General features: G+C 43.3%; 1 protein-coding gene across 2 annotated transcripts in view; it reads left to right on the plus strand.

Annotated features, from left to right (window-relative positions):
- The first annotated feature begins 987 nt into the window (after positions 1-987).
- MAD1L1 (mitotic arrest deficient 1 like 1) overlaps positions 988-20,337 on the plus strand; it is an 852,423-nt gene continuing 833,073 nt past the window's right edge. For both annotated transcript variants that reach the window (XM_072597719.1, XM_072597720.1), the window contains exons 1-3: positions 988-1,122; positions 13,642-13,781; positions 18,514-18,654. In XM_072597719.1, coding sequence (XP_072453820.1) covers positions 13,656-13,781; positions 18,514-18,654 — 267 coding nt within the window. In that variant the 5' untranslated portion in view covers positions 988-1,122; positions 13,642-13,655. The remainder of the gene's footprint in view (positions 1,123-13,641; positions 13,782-18,513; positions 18,655-20,337) is intronic.

The following is a 20,337-nucleotide window of genomic DNA, read 5'->3' on the forward strand; positions in this document are numbered from 1 at the left end:
AGTTTTGTAAACCATTCTTTGCATTTTCAGCTCTCAGAGCAGCGCCTAGCACACAGTAGGTGTTTAAGACGTGCTCGTTGGATAGCAACCCTCCCCGTATCTTTCTGTAAGTGTAATAAACTAGCTCCGCGTTCCCTGCCTTGGAAGTCAACTAGGGTCAGAATGCGTATCCTGAGCACCTACTACGTGCCAAGCCTGCGGCGAGCGCCCCAGGCACCTACTACGTGCCAAGCCCGCGGTAAGCACCCCGAGCCCCTACTGCGTGCCAAGCCCGCGGTAAGCGCCCCGAGCCCCTACTACGTGCCAAGCCCGCGGTAAGCGCCCCGAGCCCCTACTGCGTGCCAAGCCCGCGGTAGGCGCCCCGAGCCCCTACTGCGTGCCAAGCCCGCGGTAAGCACCCCGAGCCCCTACTGTGCCAAGCCCGCGGTAAGCGCCCCGAGCCCCTACTACGTGCCAAGCCCGCGGTAGGCGCCCCGAGCCCCTACTGCGTGCCAAGCCCGCGGTAAGCGCCCCGAGCCCCTACTGTGCCAAGCCCGCGGTAGGCGCCCCGAGCCCCTACTGCGTGCCAAGCCCGCGGTAGGCGCCCCGAGCCCCTACTGTGCCAAGCCCGCGGTAAGCGCCCCGAGCCCCTACTACGTGCCAAGCCCGGGACAAGCGCCCCGAGCCCCTACTGTGCCAAGCCCGCGGTAAGCGCTTGGGAGACAAAAGCAAAAAAAAAAAAAAAATCCTCCAAACAGCCTGCTGCACGCTTGCGGGGAAGTCGAGAGCCTCGGAGAGAGCTCCAGAGACGAGGGACATTCACGGTGGGGGGCCGCAGAGCGAGCGAACCAAAGGCTCTGGCGCTCTGCGCGGGGATGCAGGGATCTCCGCCGCCGCAGCCAAGCGTTCAAGTTCCGCGCCGCCGGGGGCGGAGCCTCGCAGTCCCGGGCCATGACACGCCCTCCGTGGAGAAGTTTGTCCCTCGGAAGCCGCCGTACAGAGGCAGGTGCTTAAGGGGCCGGGCTGTAATTGGCGCCCGGATCCCAGAAAGCCGAGGCTCTTCTCGCGATAGGTGGACTCGGGAGGAGAGGAGGGAGATCTGAGCGGCGCCCCGGCGGCTGGCAGCGGGCTCCGGCTGTGTGGGTGAGCGCCTTGGGCACAGCCCCGCGGGCGGGCGGTGGTGGGCGATGCTGCACCCTGGGCCCGGCCCAGCCAGCTCGAGCCAGCCCAGGGGGCCCGTAGATGTGGAGGAAACAGCACCATGCCTCCCTCCTCCTCCCTCGCGGCTGTGCTGGGGTCCCCGCTGCCCCGAGCCTGGGCAGGGGCTCGGTCCTCCGGGCACCCAGGGGTCCCTGAATCTCCAAACCTGGGCAGGGGCTCGGTCCTCCGGGCACCCAGGGGTCCCTGAATCTCCAAACCTGGGCAGGGGCTCGGTCCTCCTGGCACCGAGGGGGTCCCCGAATCTCCAACCTGGGCAGGGGCTCGGTCTTCTCGGCACCGAGGGGTCCCTCAATCTCTAACCTGGGCAGGGGCTCGGTCCTCGGCACCGAGAGCCCCGCATCCCCAAACCTGGGCAGGGGCTCGGTCCTCCGGGCACCCAGGGGTCCCTGAATCTCCAAACCTGGGCAGGGGCTCGGTCCTCCGGGCACCCAGGGGTCCCTGAATCTCCAAACCTGGGCAGGGGCTCGGTCCTCCTGGCACCGAGGGGGTCCCCGAATCTCCAACCTGGGCAGGGGCTCGGTCTTCTCGGCACCGAGGGGTCCCTCAATCTCTAACCTGGACAGGGGCTCGGTCCTCGGCACCGAGAGCCCCGCATCCCCAAACCTGGGCAGGGGCTCGGTCCTCCCGGCACCGAGGGGTCCCTGAATCTCCAGCCTGGGCAGGGGCTCGGTCCTCCTGGCATCCAGGGGTCCCCGAATCTCCAACCTGGGCAGGGGCTCGGTCTTCCCGGCACCGAGGGGTCCCTGAATCTCCAACCTGGGCAGGGGCTCGGTCCTCCTGGCATCCAGGGGTCCCCGAATCTCCAACCTGGGCAGGGGCTCGGTCTTCCTGGCACCGAGGGGTCCCTGAATCTCTAACCTGGGCAGGGGCTCGGTCCTCGGCACCGAGAGCCCCGCATCCCCAAACCTGGGCAGGGGCTCGGTCTTCCCGGCACCGAGGGGTCCCTGAATCTCCAACCTGGGCAGGGGCTCGGTCCTCCCGGCACCGAGGGGTCCCTGAATCTCCAGCCTGGGCAGGGGCTCGGTCCTCCGGGCACCCAGGGGTCCCTGAATCTCCAAACCTGGGCAGGGGCTCGGTCCTCCTGGCACCGAGGGGGTCCCTGAATCTCCAACCTGGGCAGGGGCTCGGTCCTCGGCACCGAGAGCCCCGCATCCCCAAACCTGGGCAGGGGCTCGGTCCTCCCGGCACCGAGGGGTCCCTGAATCTCCAGCCTGGGCAGGGGCTCGGTCCTCCTGGCATCCAGGGGTCCCCGAATCTCCAACCTGGGCAGGGGCTCGGTCTTCCCGGCACCGAGGGGTCCCTGAATCTCCAACCTGGGCAGGGGCTCGGTCCTCCCGGCACCGAGGGGTCCCTGAATCTCCAGCCTGGGCAGGGGCTCGGTCCTCCTGGCATCCAGGGGTCCCCGAATCTCCAACCTGGGCAGGGGCTCGGTCTTCCCGGCACCGAGGGGTCCCTGAATCTCCAACCTGGGCAGGGGCTCGGTCCTCCCGGCACCGAGGGGTCCCAGAATCTCCAGCCTGGGCAGGGGTTCAGTCCTCCTGGCATCCAGGGGTCCCCGAATCTCCAACCTGGGCAGGGGCTCGGTCCTCCCGGCACCGAGGGGTCCCGGAATCTCCAACCTTGGGCAGGGACTTGGTCCTCCCGGCACCGAGAGCCCCGCATCCCCAAAGCTGGGCAGGGGCTTGGTCCTCCTGGCACCGAGAGCCCCGCATCCCCAAACCTGGGCAGGGGCTCGGTCTTCCTGGCACCGAGGATTCCTCCGGGGGTCCCTGCATCCTAGGCAGTAACTCCATGATTCCCGCACCTTGCCCTGATGGACCTTCCGGCCCCAGCTCAGGGTCGGGATCTCTCCTCTCAGTATGCCGACTCAGCCCTTGACCCCAGGCAGTAGCACCTAATGGTCATCGTCTGTACAGTCTGTTCCGTTTAGGCTTCGTGATTTAAGTGGGTAGAGACACCCCCTTGCAACCAGGAAGATCAGGGTTTGTTTGAATCTTGTCCTAGGTGCTGCAGATGTGTTGGAGACTGAGAAACCCACTAATGCCCCTGAGCTTCAGTTTTCACATCTGTAAAATGGGCATCATAGTAGCACTACCTCCCAGAATTGTGAGGTAGCAAAAAAGAGTAACTCCAGCTGATGCTTGGAACAGAGCTTTTTGCATGCTTGTTGAGCCACTGAATTGTAAAAATCTTGGGGGGCCTTGATACATGTGATCTACTGTTATAGCCAAGTAATCTTTCCCAGACTGCTTAAAAGTTTCCCCTTTCCTTCTACATCCACCTTAGCCTTTGTATAAAGAAAAGAGCATTTGCCAGCTCTCTTGCTTTCATTTCATTGGGCCACCAGGCTCAAACTCAACACTCTTTCCTGTGTCACTATCTGAATCTTGGAAAGTCTCTTCACAACATTTAATATGAAGGTCCTTAACCTTTTTCCATGGAAGGAACTCTTTTAGAAGTCTGGTGAAGCCTATGAGTCTCTTCTTAGAATAATGCTTTTATATACATAAAATACTTCATTAAACTAATTAGAAGTAGGACTACAAAGGAAATCAGTTATATTGAAAATAGTTCCCAAAATATATATGTGAAAAAACCAAGTGGATGTAACACCCCCTATCGCCCCTTTTTTCATTGATTGGGAGATTTCCTTTGGTATGATTGATCAGAAGGGAGCTACTTAAACTAGCTCCTCTTTTGTTAGATAGTACTAACCCTAAGTTATGAATGACTCCCTTTTATCTGGTTTCCTAAGGCTAACAAAGCATTTTTCTGACAAAAACCTTGAGAAGTGTCTAGTTTAAGTATTGTTAGCTATGTTTTACAGATCGCAATAAAAGACCTTTGAAGCTATCTAGTTCAGTCATTCCTGACAAAGAATTGCCTCTTAATTGAAAAGTACTCATTCTGCCTAATGGGGGATAGATACCCTTCATGGATGAGGTAGTCTGTTCCTCTAATTGTGAAGTTTTTCCTTACAGACTGACTTTACAGTTCTGCAGTTAATAACACCTGTAGCCTGAAGTTCTGACTTCTGGGGCCAAGCAGTGAAGTCAAATTATTTTCCCACATGATGTTTTATCATGCCCTTCTTAAGTTCTCTTTTCTAGATGGTTCCTTTAGTACTTGAATTAATGTTTCTTCCTTCTACTGTCCTGCTTGTCCTCTTCTAAGTGTGTTCCATTTCTTTAGGTCCATCCTAAAAATTGGTATCCAGAACTGAAAATTGTATTCTAGATGTGGTCTGATTGGGGGATGGTATGATGGAACTGTTACCTGTCTTTTTCTTAATGTGGCCTAGGATGCTACATCATACAGCTGACTCACAGAGTTGACAGTCCACTAAAGTCCAGAGATTGTTTTCATGGTCACTTTTGCCTGGCTATAGCTCCCTTATATTTTTGAAGTTGATTTTTTTTAACCCAAGTGTAAAATTTTACATTTATTCCTGTTAAATTCAATTTTATTCACTTCAGCCCATTTAAGTCTGAGAAGATCTTTTTGGATCTTAATTCTTTCATACAGTCTAGTAATCCTTTCTTCCAGCTTCACACCATCTATAAATTTGACCATCCTGATTGAAGTACAGTCATGTAAGGGAAAGAGCACTGGGACTTTTTAAGTCAGTGGCAGCATCTCCTAACTTTATTCCTTAGTAGTTCTGTGATCCTGGGTGAGGAAAGTGTATTGGAGACTTTCCTCTAACTTAATACCAAGTAGTTAATAATTACTTTTTTGGTTCTGATTATTCAACCATTTTTGAATTCACCTCTCTGTGTTATTTTCCAACCCACATCTCTATTTCGTCTATGTAGCATGAGAAAAGACTGTTAAATACTTGGCTGAAATGTAAAACTGCTCTATCTTGATTGTTTTCCTGATAACTAAGTCTGTTACTCCTGTTGAAAAGGAATTGAAGATGTCTTTTAAAAAATTTTAATATTTTATTTTTCCCCAGTTACATGTAAAAACAATTTTTAACATTCCTTTTAAAAATTTGGGTTCCAGATTGTCTCCCTCCCTTCCCCCCATTTAGAAAGTAAGCAATTCGATATACATGTGTAGTCATGTAAAACATATCCATACTGGTCATGTTGTGAGAGAAAACAGACAAGAAAAAATCCTCAAGAAAAGTAAAGTAAAAAAAAGGATGCTTCAGTCTGTATTCAGACTCCATCAGTTTTGTCTTGACTGCCTTGTTATCTTTGTTTTTAGTGTTAACTGCTTCCCTTTTTAAATGCTCACAAACCTTGCCAGTGTGTAATTTGTAGACTCTATACCCTTCTCATTTTTGGAAAATCTTGACTTTCTTGGCTCTTACCCAGTCTTGTGACATTTGGTCTTGTTCTCCAGAATTGTTCAAAACTTATGCACTGTGGTTCAGATGTGTCTGTTCTTTCACTATTCTAGCATATAGTTTATCCTGGCCTGGAAACTTGAACATATTGAAGTCAGCTAGAGGCTTTCTGATAGTTTATTAATCAGCAAGCATTTAAATGACAACTGTGCTAGGCATTGAACACACAAAGGCAAAAATAGAAAAGTTCTTGCCCTTTAGGATCTCATATTCTGACAGGAAGAGACCATGTGTGTATATAGGCATACACAGACACACGTATATGATGTTAGTTTTGGGACAGAGTGCACCATTTTCATTTTAATCTTCTGAATCCAAATACGGAAACAGGCTTAGAGACATTGATTTGCCTTAGGTTGTAGCTTATAAACTATCCTTTCATTTCTTCTTCTTCTTCTCTTCTGCATCTTTTGTTTGTCCTGACTCAACCTCTGCTGCTTGTTTTCTTCCCTTTACTAACCAAGTTCAAGTGCTTATTGTTTTGTACCCTGAAATCCCTTGTCCTTTGCCTTATGATGTTCTTGCCTTGTCATTTGCCAGCCTTGGCTAATTCTTTCTGTCCACCTCCGTTGCTTTTATTCAGATATTGCTGATGCTGGTGGAAGAAATCACACAGCGTTGCCAGTTGAGTCTACTGCAAATTTATGTTACCCCGTCTCAACTGGTTTTTGCTAAGATGTAGCTGACTAATTTAAAAAGCCCTACTGTGGTACCTCATCTTGGCATGGAGGCCACCCTGGATTCTTGAAGGCTATACCTGTTCACACTCTGGAAGTAGAGAGAGACTCATTTTCAGTAGGTGGCCACTTGTTGATGAATTTTATGGCAACCAATAAAACAAAAAAAAAAAGCAGAGAAATACAAAATTTTTAACTGGCAGAGTAGTGAGAAATGGGATAGAGAGCAAAGAATCACAGTTTCTTCATAGTTTAGAAACATTACTTTAGCTATTAGAATTCTAATGTGAGATGCTTGTCCAGGATCTGGGCATAGATTTACAGATCCATTCAGTCATGGTTGGAAGAGGAAACTTAGAGGTCATCTTTGTTCAACCTCGTTTTATGGATGAGCAAAAACAGAGCATTCAAGTCTGAATTTGAACCAAGATCCCTGCCACCACATCCATCATATTATTTGTACTTTGTCTAGAAGACAAATGGAAAGATGGGTCACAGGCTTTCTTTGGAGTGGCAACAAACAGATTTAGCAAAGTTACTTTTAATTTGCGGCCAAGGGGAACAAGAAACTTAATTTTATGGCATCTTTGTTATTTTGTATTGTAGGGTCCATGGTAAGCATTTGTAAAAAATGCCATCAGCCTATCAGCAAACATTTAATAATCTACTGTGTGCTGAGCTTATGTGCTAAGCACTGAGCATACAAAGACAAAAAACAGTTCTTATTTTCATGGATTTCTTCCCCTCCTTCACTCTATGATCCTGTCATATGGGTGTATTTGTTCTCACATGTGGACCTGAATCTCATCTCTGCCTTTGGGCTATCTTCTATCCGTGTCTAGAATGTACTGTCGTTTTACCTGTGCCTTATAGGCAGCTTCTCTTTCTTAAAGACACAGCTCAAACAAACCCTTCCGTTTGAAGGCTTTCCTGATCCTCACAATTGTTTGTGCCCTCCCCCCAACTACCTTGTATTTAACTACTTCGTAATTATGTATTTATTCCTCTTATTTACTTGTGTAGCCCAGTGAGACAAAATGTACTCATGCAGGTATTTACAAAATAGATACGAAGTGATTTTGGAGGAAAGTCACTAGTAGCTGAGGGATGTAAGGAAAGCCTGATGTAGAAGGTGGTGATTATGCTGAAACTAAGGATTGCAGGAAACGGAGCAGATTCTGAGAGAGAGAGAGAGAGAGAGAGATGAGGAGAGAGTACATTGCAGGCCTGGGGACAGCCAGTGTAAAAGCAGGAGATTGAATGCCATATATTGAGGAGCAGCAAGAAGGCTGGTTTCCCTGGAATGTACTATGTGTGTGTGGTTGTTCAGTCATTTTTAGTTGCGTTCGACTCTTCATGACCCCATTGGGGTTTTCTTGGCAAAGACAGTAGATTGGTTTGCCATTTCCTTCTCTAGCTCATTTTACAGATGAGGCAGTTGAGGCATACAGGGTTAAGTGACTTGCCTAGAGTCACACAAGTACTAAATGTCTGAGGCCAGATTTGAATTCAAGCAGATGAGTCTTCCTGACTCCATGCCTAACGCTCTCTCCATAGTGCCACCTATTTGCTCCTGTATGACCTAGCTGCCCAATATGTGTAGAGGAGGGTTATATCCAGTAAGTCAGTTGGAGCCAGGTTACAAAGAGCTTTAAATGCCAAGCAGAGTGGCTGATCTTTATTCCTGAAAGTAATAAAAAGCCACTAGATTTCATGGTTTAGGGGAATGAGCTCATTAAATTTGCACTTTAGAAAAATCAGTTTAGAGGCTGGGTAGAGGATGGATTGAAGTAAGTAGAGGCACCATGAGAATAACTGTACCACCCTCTGTTTTAGAGGAAGAATAGGTAGAGAAATTCTCTGAAGAACTGATCAAGACTCCAGGTTAAATCAACATACTTTAATATCAGGATGGCTAGTGGAAAACATGGTTGTGCTTAAAAAATGAAAGAGGCCAAGAAGGCTTGTAGACTGCACAGAAAGCTTATGAGTATATGTCTTCAATACCAATGTGACATTTAAAACTGGATGTTCAGGAACCATCTCAGATTTGAATATGTAAACTAGAGCTTATTCTCTTTCCCTCCCTTCTTCATGCAGCAGCCTTACAGCATCACTGTTCTAGTTTCCCAGGTTTGGAACCTCACAGTCATCCTTGACTCTTTACCCCACATAGCCAGTTGTTTGCAAAATCTTGCTATTTCTACTTCCACAACATCTCTTGCATCTAAAACCTCCTTATTCACAGAGCTAACACCTTAGGCCATGGCCTCATCTATTCTCACCTAATTTATTGCAACAGGCTCCTAAATGATCTCCCTTTAAGTCAATTTTCCTTAGGCACAAATTTCACTATCACTCTCCATAACAGCAGGGACCCCAGCATATACCAGAGGGCCTGCTGTACAGGTTCTTAGATCTGCTTTTCTAAAAGGAAAGGCAACTTTTGGGGAGTCAACAATCACTTTAATCAAGCACATATATCATTCACTTAGTTCAGGGGGAAAAGTCAACACCCTGAACTTCAGAGAAAATACAAACAGAGAAATAAAGACCAACCAACAGGGCTTCCAAATGTCTGACTGCAAGTAATACATACATCACAGGTCAACAGACAGATCCAACTGTCCGACCATTGCATACATACATAGTTAACAGAGAGAGAAGTATCAACATCTGCTTTTTCAAAGCCGGGGCTCCTTAGCGGCTCCTCTGGCCAAACAAACACCTCCAAAGAGTAAGCCCCAAAGTCAAACCTCACCTCCGAGTATTTATACACTTTTCAGAGCTGCAGGGCAGGCCCCTGTGACCCAGTGCCTCAGTAGAAATTAACAAAACGTACTGAGGCCTCTTAATGGCCAGGGAAGATCTCCACCCCCCCCACCCCATTAACCTTACATTAAGATTATACTCTCCTGCTGAATAAACTCCCTGGGGAGCCTCTAGGAAAAATATAAATTCCCCCATTTAGCTTTGAAAACCTTTCATAATTTGGCCCCCACCTATTCTCCCCCCATTATATATGACTTCCATGTTTCATTCTGTGATCCTGCTAAATTGGTGTCTCTTCTTACCAGTGGTACTGAATCTTATCTCTGCCTTTATACTACCTTTTCCTCATTCCTAGAATGTAGTCGGTTCATATATTCCTCACAGACAGCCAAGCAACCCCTAATGTCTGAAGCCTTTCCTGATCCTCATAATTACTTGTGCCCTTCTCCCTAACTATCTTGTATTTAACTGCTTTGTACTTATTTGTGATTTATTCTGTGTTGATGCAGCTCAAGTACCATCTTCTACATGAAGCCTTTCCTTCTCATTTCAATAGCTTGTGTTCTCCTTCCCAGACTACATTGTGTCTAATTACTTTGTATTTATTCATATTCTCTTTATATTTATTTTTATGTAATAATATATGTATATGTACATATATATTTGTTGTCCTTTACAATGGAATGTAAGCTTGAGAGTATGGATTATTTATTTCTTTACGTTTATAAGCACAATCCATAGCACAGTGTGTTCTGTGTAGTAGGTACTTAATAAATAATAAATGGTTATTGATTGAGAAAAGAATTTGGAGGCACTGGACATAATTGAGCACCAAATAAGGTTAATGAAATTGAATTGGTTATATTTTAATAGACATCAGGTGACTACTAGTGTGGGAGTCCATTTAAAAATTTCCCAGTACATATCAACCCTTTCTCAGCAGGGGGGAGTTATACCCTTACATGTGGGTGCTCTGTCCAAAGAAATATAATTTTTGGTCACTTATATTTTGTAAGATATTATGGGGTTTGGGGGCTAGATAAAAAAAAAATTCTTATTTGATTTTTTGTCAAAAAATTGGAAGAATTAACTCTTTATCTTGCTCGCTTTTCATTTATGATTTCTTGAAATATAACTCTGCAATAACAGATTTTTAAAAAGAACATTGTATTTCAAATGGAGTTACCTGTCTGTGCCTTTAAACCCAAATCACCATGGCTTTCATTTAATGACCAATAGTACTTCCCAACCCAAGTCTTTCCTGCTCATTGTTTGGGTTTTGATGGCTCAGAGTGAGTGTAAATAGCAGTTGTTTTCTGGCCAGAAATTCTGAAGGTCTTCCCTTCCTAAACTGATTCTTTTGTTATGGCAAAGTGGGCCATCTTTTGTCTCAGTTCTTACCTAGCCCTTAATCATTGAATGGGCTTTGCCTCAGACAGACTGAGACCTGGGAAAGACCTTAGATTAAAAAGGCCAAAGTCACCCACTACATCTTTGGCTAACTATCTTGGCTTTTGCCTTGCCGCTGGACTCCTATGACTCTGGAGGGGAAGGAGTGAGGCAGATGACTTTGCACAACCCTGCCTCACTTAAATCAGATTCGTGTGCAAGTTAAAACATTACCCTTTTGATGTCATTGGTCCCCTTTGAGAATGAAGGATGAACAGTGTGACCTTTAAAGAGATTTGAGAGACATAATTTCTGGTTAATTTAATACTTTCATTAATAATGCCAGCATTTTAATAAAAGGATGATCGTTTGACCATTTCTCTCTTAGATCAAAGACAGTCATGGCTGGCAGGTTCAAGGAAGGCTTAAATGCCCTTTTGGAAGAGGAGTGTTCTTGAGCTTTGATTGGCTAATTATTGATAAGAGAATGAATATTACAGTGAGGGGCTGGACCTGAACTTTGATCAAGTCATTCACCTATTAAGTTAACCCCAGCCTTTGGCAATCTATTCTAAGAATTTGTTACACAATTTATCACATAATTTGTCACACCTGGGTGGGGTTTGAACAAGAAAATTAGTCCAGTCTTATCAGCAATGTCCTTCAACAGATTAAATTTTTAAAGTCAGTACTTTAGAAAAAAGGGGGAAACTGTATCTCCCCAAATTATTGGTTATTCAACAGCAATAGCTATGTATATATATTTGACCAACCAATTTCTTAGATCAAAGATCAGTATTGAACCAAATGAGAAGAGAGATTATAGAAATAAGAACGTGGGGCATGCAAGTATGGTAACTCTACCCCGAGTTACTTAAAATGGGAGCAAGCACACAGCCTTGGTTTATCCATTGGGAGTTTTTTTTAGCATAACATTTTCAGCCATGTTGTCAGATACTTTTAATGAGGATGAACACAGCATCAAGGTCAGCTACTGCACTGATGGTAAATTCTTCAGCTTGAAAAGGCTACAGTAGAAGACCAAAATGGAGGGAGTGTTGGTGCATGATTTTCTGTTTGCAGATGATGGAGCCTCTGAAGCTGAGATGCAACAGAGTATGGATCAGTTCTCTGCTGCCTGTGCTAATTTTGGCCTAATAATTAACACCAAGAAAACACAGATGCTCCATCAGCCACCTCCACACCATCCATATGTGGAACCATCAGTTACAGCAAATGGAGATGTTTTGAATGCTGTGGATAAGTTCATTTACCTTTGTAGTGTACTTTCCAGGGATGTGCACATTGATAATGAGGCTGATGCATGCATTGCCAGAGCTAGCTCAGTGTTTGGGAGGCTCTGAGGGAAAGTGTGGGGGAGAAGAGATGTTAGACTGACTACCAAACTGAAGTTCTACAAGACATTGTGCTGTCCTCATTGTTGTATGACTGTGAAACCTGGACAGTAAACCAGTGTCATACTAGGAAACTGAATCGCTTCCATATGAATTGTCTTCGGAAGATTCTGAAAATCACCTGGCAGGATAAGATACCAGACACTGAGGTCCTTTCTCAAACTAAACTGTTGAGCATTCAGACTCTGCTTCAGAGAGCGCAACTCTGATGGGCTGGCCACGTTGTTCTGATACAAAATGTACACTTGCCAAAAATACTTGTTTTATGGAGAACTCACACAGGACAAGTGTTCACATGGTGGTCAGTAGAAGTGATAGAGTGTCACTCTCAAGGTCTCTCTTAATAACTTCAGAATTGAATGTGTAACATGGGAAACAGTGATACAGGACTGCCCAGGATGGTGTGCCTTCATCAGAGAAGGTGCTGTGCTCTATGAGCAGAGTTAAAGTAGCTCAAAAGAAATGCAGGATGCACAAATTTAGAGAATCCACCCCAAACATTCACATGAACTATTTGTACCTGACCTGTGGTAGAACATTCTGAGCTTGTATTAGTCTGATCAGCCACAGTTTGACACTGAAACTTGACTCTAACATAGTGATGTCATTTTGATCCCCTTCATGGATGAAGGACAACAACCAACCAACTTAAACAAATAATTGATGAAACAGAATGGGAAATGGATGGAAGAAACTTTGAGAGATCTCTCTATTTCCCAAAGTTTAACAGGTGTAAATCAGTTGTAACAGTGAGGATCCTAAAAGATTCTAATCTCCTTGCCAAGCAAAAACATATGACAGCCAAGGGCAATGTAATTTTGGGAAAAAACTCTTTAAAAATAATATGTATGGATTTTATAAATTGCTACTTTTTGGTTTTATGTCAGATTTAATTTTGAATAGATTCCCCCTTTCACTTCCCCTGCCCAGGAGTTCTTCCCTTACAAGAAAAATTTTAAAAGGGAGGAATAAAAGGTAAGAGTTTAGCAAAACTAGTCTAAATAATGATTTGTCTGTCAGTGTATGTCCTCTTTTATGTCCATAGTCACCCACATCTTCAGTGAAGGAAAAGAGCTGCATTTCTTTACCTCTTGGTCATTATAATCACATGGAATATCACCTTATTTATAAAATCTAAGGGAACAAATCTGTTAGAGGAGAAAGTATAATTGTCTTGCTGAATAAACAGTCATGCACTTACTATGGCTTCTGAGAAAAAAGGAGTTGAAAAAGTTTGTAGGATACTTACAAAGCTTGTGTATGTAATAGGACACATATCATTGAGAGTGAAACTGAGAAGTAGCACATTCATACTCAACCAATAACATTTCCAAAAACAAAGCTAAGTAGAGGGGTGAAAAGGGAGATTTATTTCATTAATAGTAATTTTATTTATTAATTTTATTAATTATTGTTTCTCCTATAATCTAGGTTAACCTTTTAATAACTGTTGAGAAACAGTGATTAAAAAAGGGGAGAATAAGGGATTTGCATGAAGTGTCAGCCAGAAAGCATGAAATCATATTAGGGTAATTTAATTGTGCTCTAAACTAAATCACTCTTTCATGTGTCCCCAAGAGGTGTGCATGAAACCATGCCATGAATTCTATTCCTTTCTCTCATTGAGCTTCTTTCTTTGATCAGTTTTCTACTTACTAAAATGCCTGAATCATAGGAATATTGTGATGAATGCTGGAGTAGTTTTTGAGAACCTTGGAATATCGGAATATTTTGAAGCTGTCCAAAGGCAGTGCATATTCTTTTCATTTCTATATAAATCTTGTGGTGTTTATGAAGGATGTCCTTTACTTTTCTTTTATCTTTTTTGTAGGACAGAAAGTGACCATGGAAAACCTTGAGGAGGAAAATACTGCTGTCCTTTCTTGCCTGAGGACTTTGGAAAACTTTCTTTCAAAACCAGATGTGGAGGAAGGATCTAACCTGAATGTGCAGTACCAGCAGAGCATTCAAGTGAGTATATGTGGGAATTGTGGGACCATGCAGTTGAAGAATTCAATACTGCTTCAGGGTCAGCCTTACTAAAGGCTAGGCCTCTGTGCCCTGGAGTCTACGTAGTCAAGAGAGTTGTAGGAGCCCTGTGTCAGTCCTACAGAGACCGTTTTAACTCTGTGGCTATATTAATTGGAGAGTATGGGGGCTGTGTTTAGAAAGGGAAGGAAGCAATGCCAGTACCTTATCCTAGTCCTCACTGCTTCATGTGTTTTTTAATTTTCTTTTCTTCAGTTAACAAAATCTGTTTTCTCTCCTTCCTCCCTTTCTACCAGTTGAAAACAAAACAAAAGACCCTTGTAATAGATAGAGTCAAGCAAAACAGGTTCCTGCATTGTCCTTGTCTAAAAAAATGCCCTAAAATATTTGCACCTTGGCTTTTCTCACCTTCACTAGGAGTTGGGCAGCATGCTTATTATTCAGAATCTTTCAAAGTTGTTCTGACTCTGCTCCCTTCTCTCTCATTCAAGGCTTCCTAGGTTTCTCTGTAACATCCCTCACATTATTTCTTATACTAATAGTATTTTATGTGGTATAATTTGTTCCGCCATTCCCCCATGAGAACGCCCTTAATTTCCAGGTCTTTGCCACCGTAAGATGAGCTACTGTAGATATTCTGTACATACGGGTGCTTTTCTTCTTTCCTTGATCTCTTGCCTTGTAGTGGCATTACTAGGTGAAAGGGTATGCACAGTTTGTTAACTTTTGGGCATGTTCCAAATTGCGTTGTAGAATGCTGGATCAGTTCATAGCTATACCAACAGTGCATTAGTAGCCTGTTTTCCTGAAACCCCTCCAACACTTGTCATTTTCCTTTTTGGTCAGCTTTACCAATGTGATTGGTGTGAAGTGGAATCTCAGAGTTACTTAGTGATTTGGGTAACTTTTTCATATGGGTTGGATTTCTTCCCTTGAAAACTGCTTATTTGTATTCTTTGCCCATTTATCATTTGCAGAATGACTCCTTTTCTTATAAAATTGAAATTGCTTCCTTCTGTATCTTTGAAATTGGAACCTAGGAATTGGGAATTTGCTGCAAAGGTTTTTTTCCCAGTTAGCTGGGAATTTTAGCTACATTGGTTGTATTAATGTGAAATCTTTTCAGTTTTATGTAGTCAGAGTTGCGCATTTTATCTTAAGTGATCTTCTCTGTTTTGTTTGGTCATGAACTATTCCTCCATACGTAGATCAAAAAGCTTATACGTTACTGTAATAGCCTCCTGTGTCCCAGGCATACAAGGAAAGGCAAAACAAAGTGTATGGGAAAGGAGCTCCCAATCTAATGGGGAAGACAATAATGCAAATTACTGTGTACAAACAAGCTATATAGAAGATAATTAGGAAATAATCAACGGAGGGAAAACACTAGAATTAAGGAGTACCTGGAAGGGCTTCTTGTGGAAGTTGGGTTTTTATCTGGGACTTGAAGGAGGCCAGGGAAGCCAGGAGATGGAGATAAGAAGGGGGAGCATTCCAGTCATGGGGGACAGGCCTGGAATTGGGAGATGAAATATCTTGTGTGCCGCCTCCAGACTGATTGAAAATAAAACAAAAGACTAAAAAATCCTGTCACAGGAACTTCTCTTCAGAAGCTCCAGTACCTACAGAATAAGTTCAGACTCACAAGCCTGTTATTCAGGACTTTTCACTGTCTGGCTTCCACCTTGTTTGAACAATCATCCCTTTCCAACATGGACCTTCCCCTTTAGCCAGAACAATGGTCTCACAGTCCGTAGCATGTGCTATGTAGGATGAGTTTCCTTAGGTTGTATTAATCACCTTTCTCACATTCCTGACCGGCAGCTGCTTGAGCCCTTCAGTGATGGCAAGGTCACTTAGAAGTCAGCATGTTTGTTGTCATATAGCCCTATTATTAGAAGGTTTTTCCTCATAAATATCCAAGCCTGGCATCCCTGTAGCTCTTACCCTTTGGTCCTAGTTCAAGCCTCCAGAGCGACATAAAATAAATCGTATTTCCTCTTGTGCATGACAGCATTTGAGATATTTGATGGTAGCTGTTGTGCAGATTTCCTTTTCTTTCCTGCTCTCTACCTTTTCTGTAGGCTTGCCATCTTCAGGCTTTCATCTCTTTCATCATGTGATGTGAAATGATTTTGAGTCCTCTCATCATCCTAATCGTTTTTCTCTGGCCAAACAGAGTAGGTCTAATTCCTCTTTCACACAGCCCCCCTGCAAACACTTGAAAATATTTATCATGTGCCCTGTAATTCTTCTTTTCTCGAGGTTAAACATGCCTGTTATTTCATCTAGTTCTACAACTTTTTTTGTTAAAATTTTCTCTGTCATCCTCTGAAAGATAACACAGATTCACGTCTTTAGAGCTGGGAGTGTCCTTAAAGGTTATTTGACCCAGCTCAGTCTTTACAGAAAAAGAAATAAATTCAAAAAGATGAAATGTCTTGCTAAGGTCATATAGGTAGTAATTCGCAGTACCAGGATCCAAAACTAGACCCTTTGACGCTGAGTAAAGTGCTTTATCCACTACTCCATGCTGTCCTTCTGAAGGGTTTTTTTCCTCTCTTTTGTTAAGGACACAGTCACAGTCTGAACCCTAGTACTTTACATGCTTAGGTTTAATCCCAGTGAGAAGAGGGGGAATGGTAGGGGATGAAAAATACCTTTTTTCATGAAGGAGATGAGTTACTGTCCCTCTCTCATAGGTATCTTGTACCCTCAAGGTCTGTACATTGAACTTCATTGTAGTCTTTTTGTTTTTGGTTGTAGGAAGCACTTCTGGATTAAATGATGTATCTGGTGAAATATTTATTTTTAGGAAGACCTGAATTCAAGTCCTGCCTGGGACATTTACTACCTGTGTGACTTTGAACAAGTCGCTTCTGTTAGCCTTAGTTTATTCACCTCTAAATTGAGGATAATAATAGAATTTACCTCCTAGGGTTCCTGTGAGAATAAAATTAAATATTATATGTAAGGCATTTATTTTGTCTTAAACTTAAAGAACTATTATAAGGATAGCTATGCAAATATTTCACTTCTCCATGGAGAAAGCTGAGAATTGTTCTTCCATTTAGCTGCAGCTTCTTTTCGTCTGGTTTCATTTATTTTTGTTTTTTATTTTTAAATAATACTTTATTTTCCCCCCAGTTATATGTAAAGACAATTTATAGCATTCATTTTTATAAGATTTTGTGTTTCAAAGTTTTCTCCCATCCTCCCCTTTCCTTTTCCTAGGATGGTAAGCAGTTTGATGTAGGTTATACATGTGCAATCTTGTAAAATATATTTCCATATTAATCACAGTTGTGAAAGAAGAAACAGACCAAAAGGAAAAAAGCCACACAAAAAGTAATTGAAAACAGTGTGCTTCAGTCTGTATTCAGAGCTCATCAGTTCTTTATCTAGATGTGGATAGCATTTTCATGTTAAACATTTCCACATTAGTCATGTTGTGAAAGAAGAAACAGAACAAAAGGGGGAATACAGGAAAAAAACAAAGAACATGAAAATAGTATGCTTCAATCTGCATTCAGACTCCATCAGTTCTTTCTCTGGATGGTGGGTAGCATTTTCCAACACGAGTCGTTTGCAGTTGTCTTAGATCATTGTGTTACTGAGAAGTCATTCGTACTCGATCACCTACGTTGTTGCTGTGTACAGTGTTTTCCTGGTTCTGCTCATTTCACTTTGTATTAATTCATAGAGTCTTTCCAGATTTTCTGAAATCTGCCTGCTCATCATTTCTTATTGCACAAAAGAATAGTATTCCATTATGTTCCTATACTGTAATTTGTTCAGCCATTTCCCAGTTGATGGGCATTCCCTCAATTTCCAGTTTTTTACCACTCTGAGAAGAGCTGTTACAAATATCTTTGCACATATGGGTCCTTTTTCCTTTTTAATGATCTCTTTGGGATACAGACCTAGTAGTGGTATTGCTGAATCAAAGGGAATGCACAGTTTGCTTGCCCTTTGGGCATAGTTCCAAATTGTTCTTCAGTATGGTTGAATTGGTTCACAACTCTACCAACAGTCGTTAGTATCCCAATTTTCCCATATTCTCTCTCATATTTATTATTTTCTTTTTTTGTCACCTCAGTCAATCTCATAGGTGTGATGTAGTATCTCAGAGTTGCTTTAATTTGTATTTCTCTAACCAAAAGTGATTTAGAGCAATTTTTTATATGATTTCATCAGGAGTATTATGTTTGATTCTGAGCACTACATTTTAGGAAGGATATTGATAAGCTGGAAAGTGTCCTGGGGAGGATAACCAAGATGGTGAAGGGTTGTGAGTCCATGTCATATGAGGATTGATTGAGAGAAGTGGGGATCTTTGACCTGAATCAGAGAAGACTTTGGGGGATGAGGACTCTCTTCAGGTACCCAAAGGGATGTATGTTGAACAGGGATTACACTTCGAAACTTCTTCCAGAGGGCAGAAACAAGAGTGACCGGTAGAAGATTAAGAGTCAAATTTAGGCCTAATGTCAGGAAAAACCTTGTAACCCTTAGAGCTGTCCAAAAGTGGAATAGGATGCCCAAAGGAATGAAGAGTTCCTTGCTCCTTGCAGGTCTTTGGGAGTTGGAGTAGAATGGGGAAACAAGTTTGATATAGTAGGATTTTCTTTCATGTATCAGTTGGACTAGATGACCTGTGAGGTCACTTTCAACTTTCACATTCTGTCATTCTGTGTTTTTGTGCTGTCCACAGTTGGAGGAAAGAGCTGAGCAGATCCGTTCGAAATCTCACCTTATCCAAGTAGAACGGGAGAAGATACAGATGGAGTTGAGCCATAAGCGGGCTCGAATTGAACTTGAGAAGGCAGCAGCAACCAATGCCAGGAATTATGAGGTGGGTATGAGCTAGAGGCTAAACCATATCTAGACAAACCTCTCGAGAGAATTAGGTTCTTGTGTGATACCTGCCAAATTAAATAAGTGCCCAGTCAGCTGAAAAATCCCACAGTGACATGACAGCCTGTAGCCAGAGGAGCGTTGGGTCTGGAACGCTTAGGCATTCTTCCTCTGGGCCAATTATTTAAATGGCTTAGGTAATTGGAAATGCTTCAGATCCTTGACAGTGATGGGTTGGAATGGTGACAATTCCAGCACCCGCATGAGAGGAAATGAAGCCTAAATGATGACTTCGGAAGTTTTTGTGTTGAATGTGCTTGTGGTTTTACTGAGCTATATTGCTTAAGTAAGCAGCCGTGTCTAGGATTTGACCTCCTGGCATTCTTCCTTTCTCTGAGAAAATAATAGAAGTACTGGCAGATACTGAGCATGTAATAGAGGAATTGAGAGAGGTAGATGCCTATAAAGGAAACTTCTCCCTCCCCCCCGCCCCCGTCCCATCCATGGACAAACTGCACAGACTAGGTAGGGTCTTGTATTTTGCCTGAGTGGTGACAGAACCCTGCAGAGGAATAGCCTGGGCTATGATTCCTCAGCTCCTCTGAGGTGATGTGGCATAATCCTCCTTTACTATGTAAATCCCTGACCTGATTTGCTTTGATTAGCAGAGCAATTTGCTATGCGTTTTTCAATAAGTGCTAATCAATTTTAGCAGAAATGTCAGGGTTTAAAGCTGAGAATTGGATTACAAAGCCTTGGTCTCTTCCCTCTGCCTCCCAAGCCCCCTTTCTCTGAGGAAGCTTTTGCTGTCCTTTCTAGAGTGAATGTCCTTACCTTTTTTCTTGCTTGGTCGCTATGAAAACAGTGGAGATAGTCTCAGTGTGATATTAATTTGATTTTTTTTTTTTAAACCCAGATGATGAGGTTCCCTGGTAATGATTTGTTATGGATTTCAGTTAGTGTGAATTGGGATCAACTGTGAGTCCTAGACTAGGGAGTGTTATGCCTTTGTGTCATTCCCCTGGCAGGGTCTTGCTTTCAGAGAAGTTTTAGCGTCAAATGGATTTTCCTGGCACTTTGGTTCAATTTTAGCAGTTAAGCTGTGAGTTTGCTAGTTGAGTGCCTACTGGGAGGGTTCAGTGTTGGAGTCTGGAGAGTGGGACTGAAGAGCTTGACAGCTGTTCTTGCAGTCTTTTTCCGATGGGGGGGAGTGGAAAAGGGACTGGACTGGAAATTAAGAAACCTGAGGTTTTGTCTTTTCTCTCCAACTTTCCAGTTAGTTATGTGATGTTTCCCAAATCACCTAATCTTACAGTCTGTTTTCCTCCTCTAAAAAACACCAGATTTTTTTATAGATAAACTTTTATTGATGAATTTTTTTTTACATCATCAAAATTTCCTCTCTTCTTCTTCCTACAGAGTATTCCCATATAACAAATATTTTTTAAAGATTAAAAAAAAGGAAAGGAAAAGAAAAAATCAGCAAAAATACCTTATTGATGCATTGAAAAAGTTTGAAAATAATGTGTGACGTAATATAATATGGACATCCCACCTCTGTGAAAGGGCAGTGTGGAGGTGTCTTCTCATATCTCTTCTTTAGAGAAATACTTGTTTTTTGTGATTTTTCATTATTCACTTTTGGTTTTTTTTCAGTGGTGGTTCTTTCCTTTTACGCTGT

Source organism: Notamacropus eugenii, chromosome 3 (assembly GCF_028372415.1).
Source record: "Notamacropus eugenii isolate mMacEug1 chromosome 3, mMacEug1.pri_v2, whole genome shotgun sequence".
NCBI classification, from domain to species: domain Eukaryota; kingdom Metazoa; phylum Chordata; class Mammalia; order Diprotodontia; family Macropodidae; genus Notamacropus; species Notamacropus eugenii.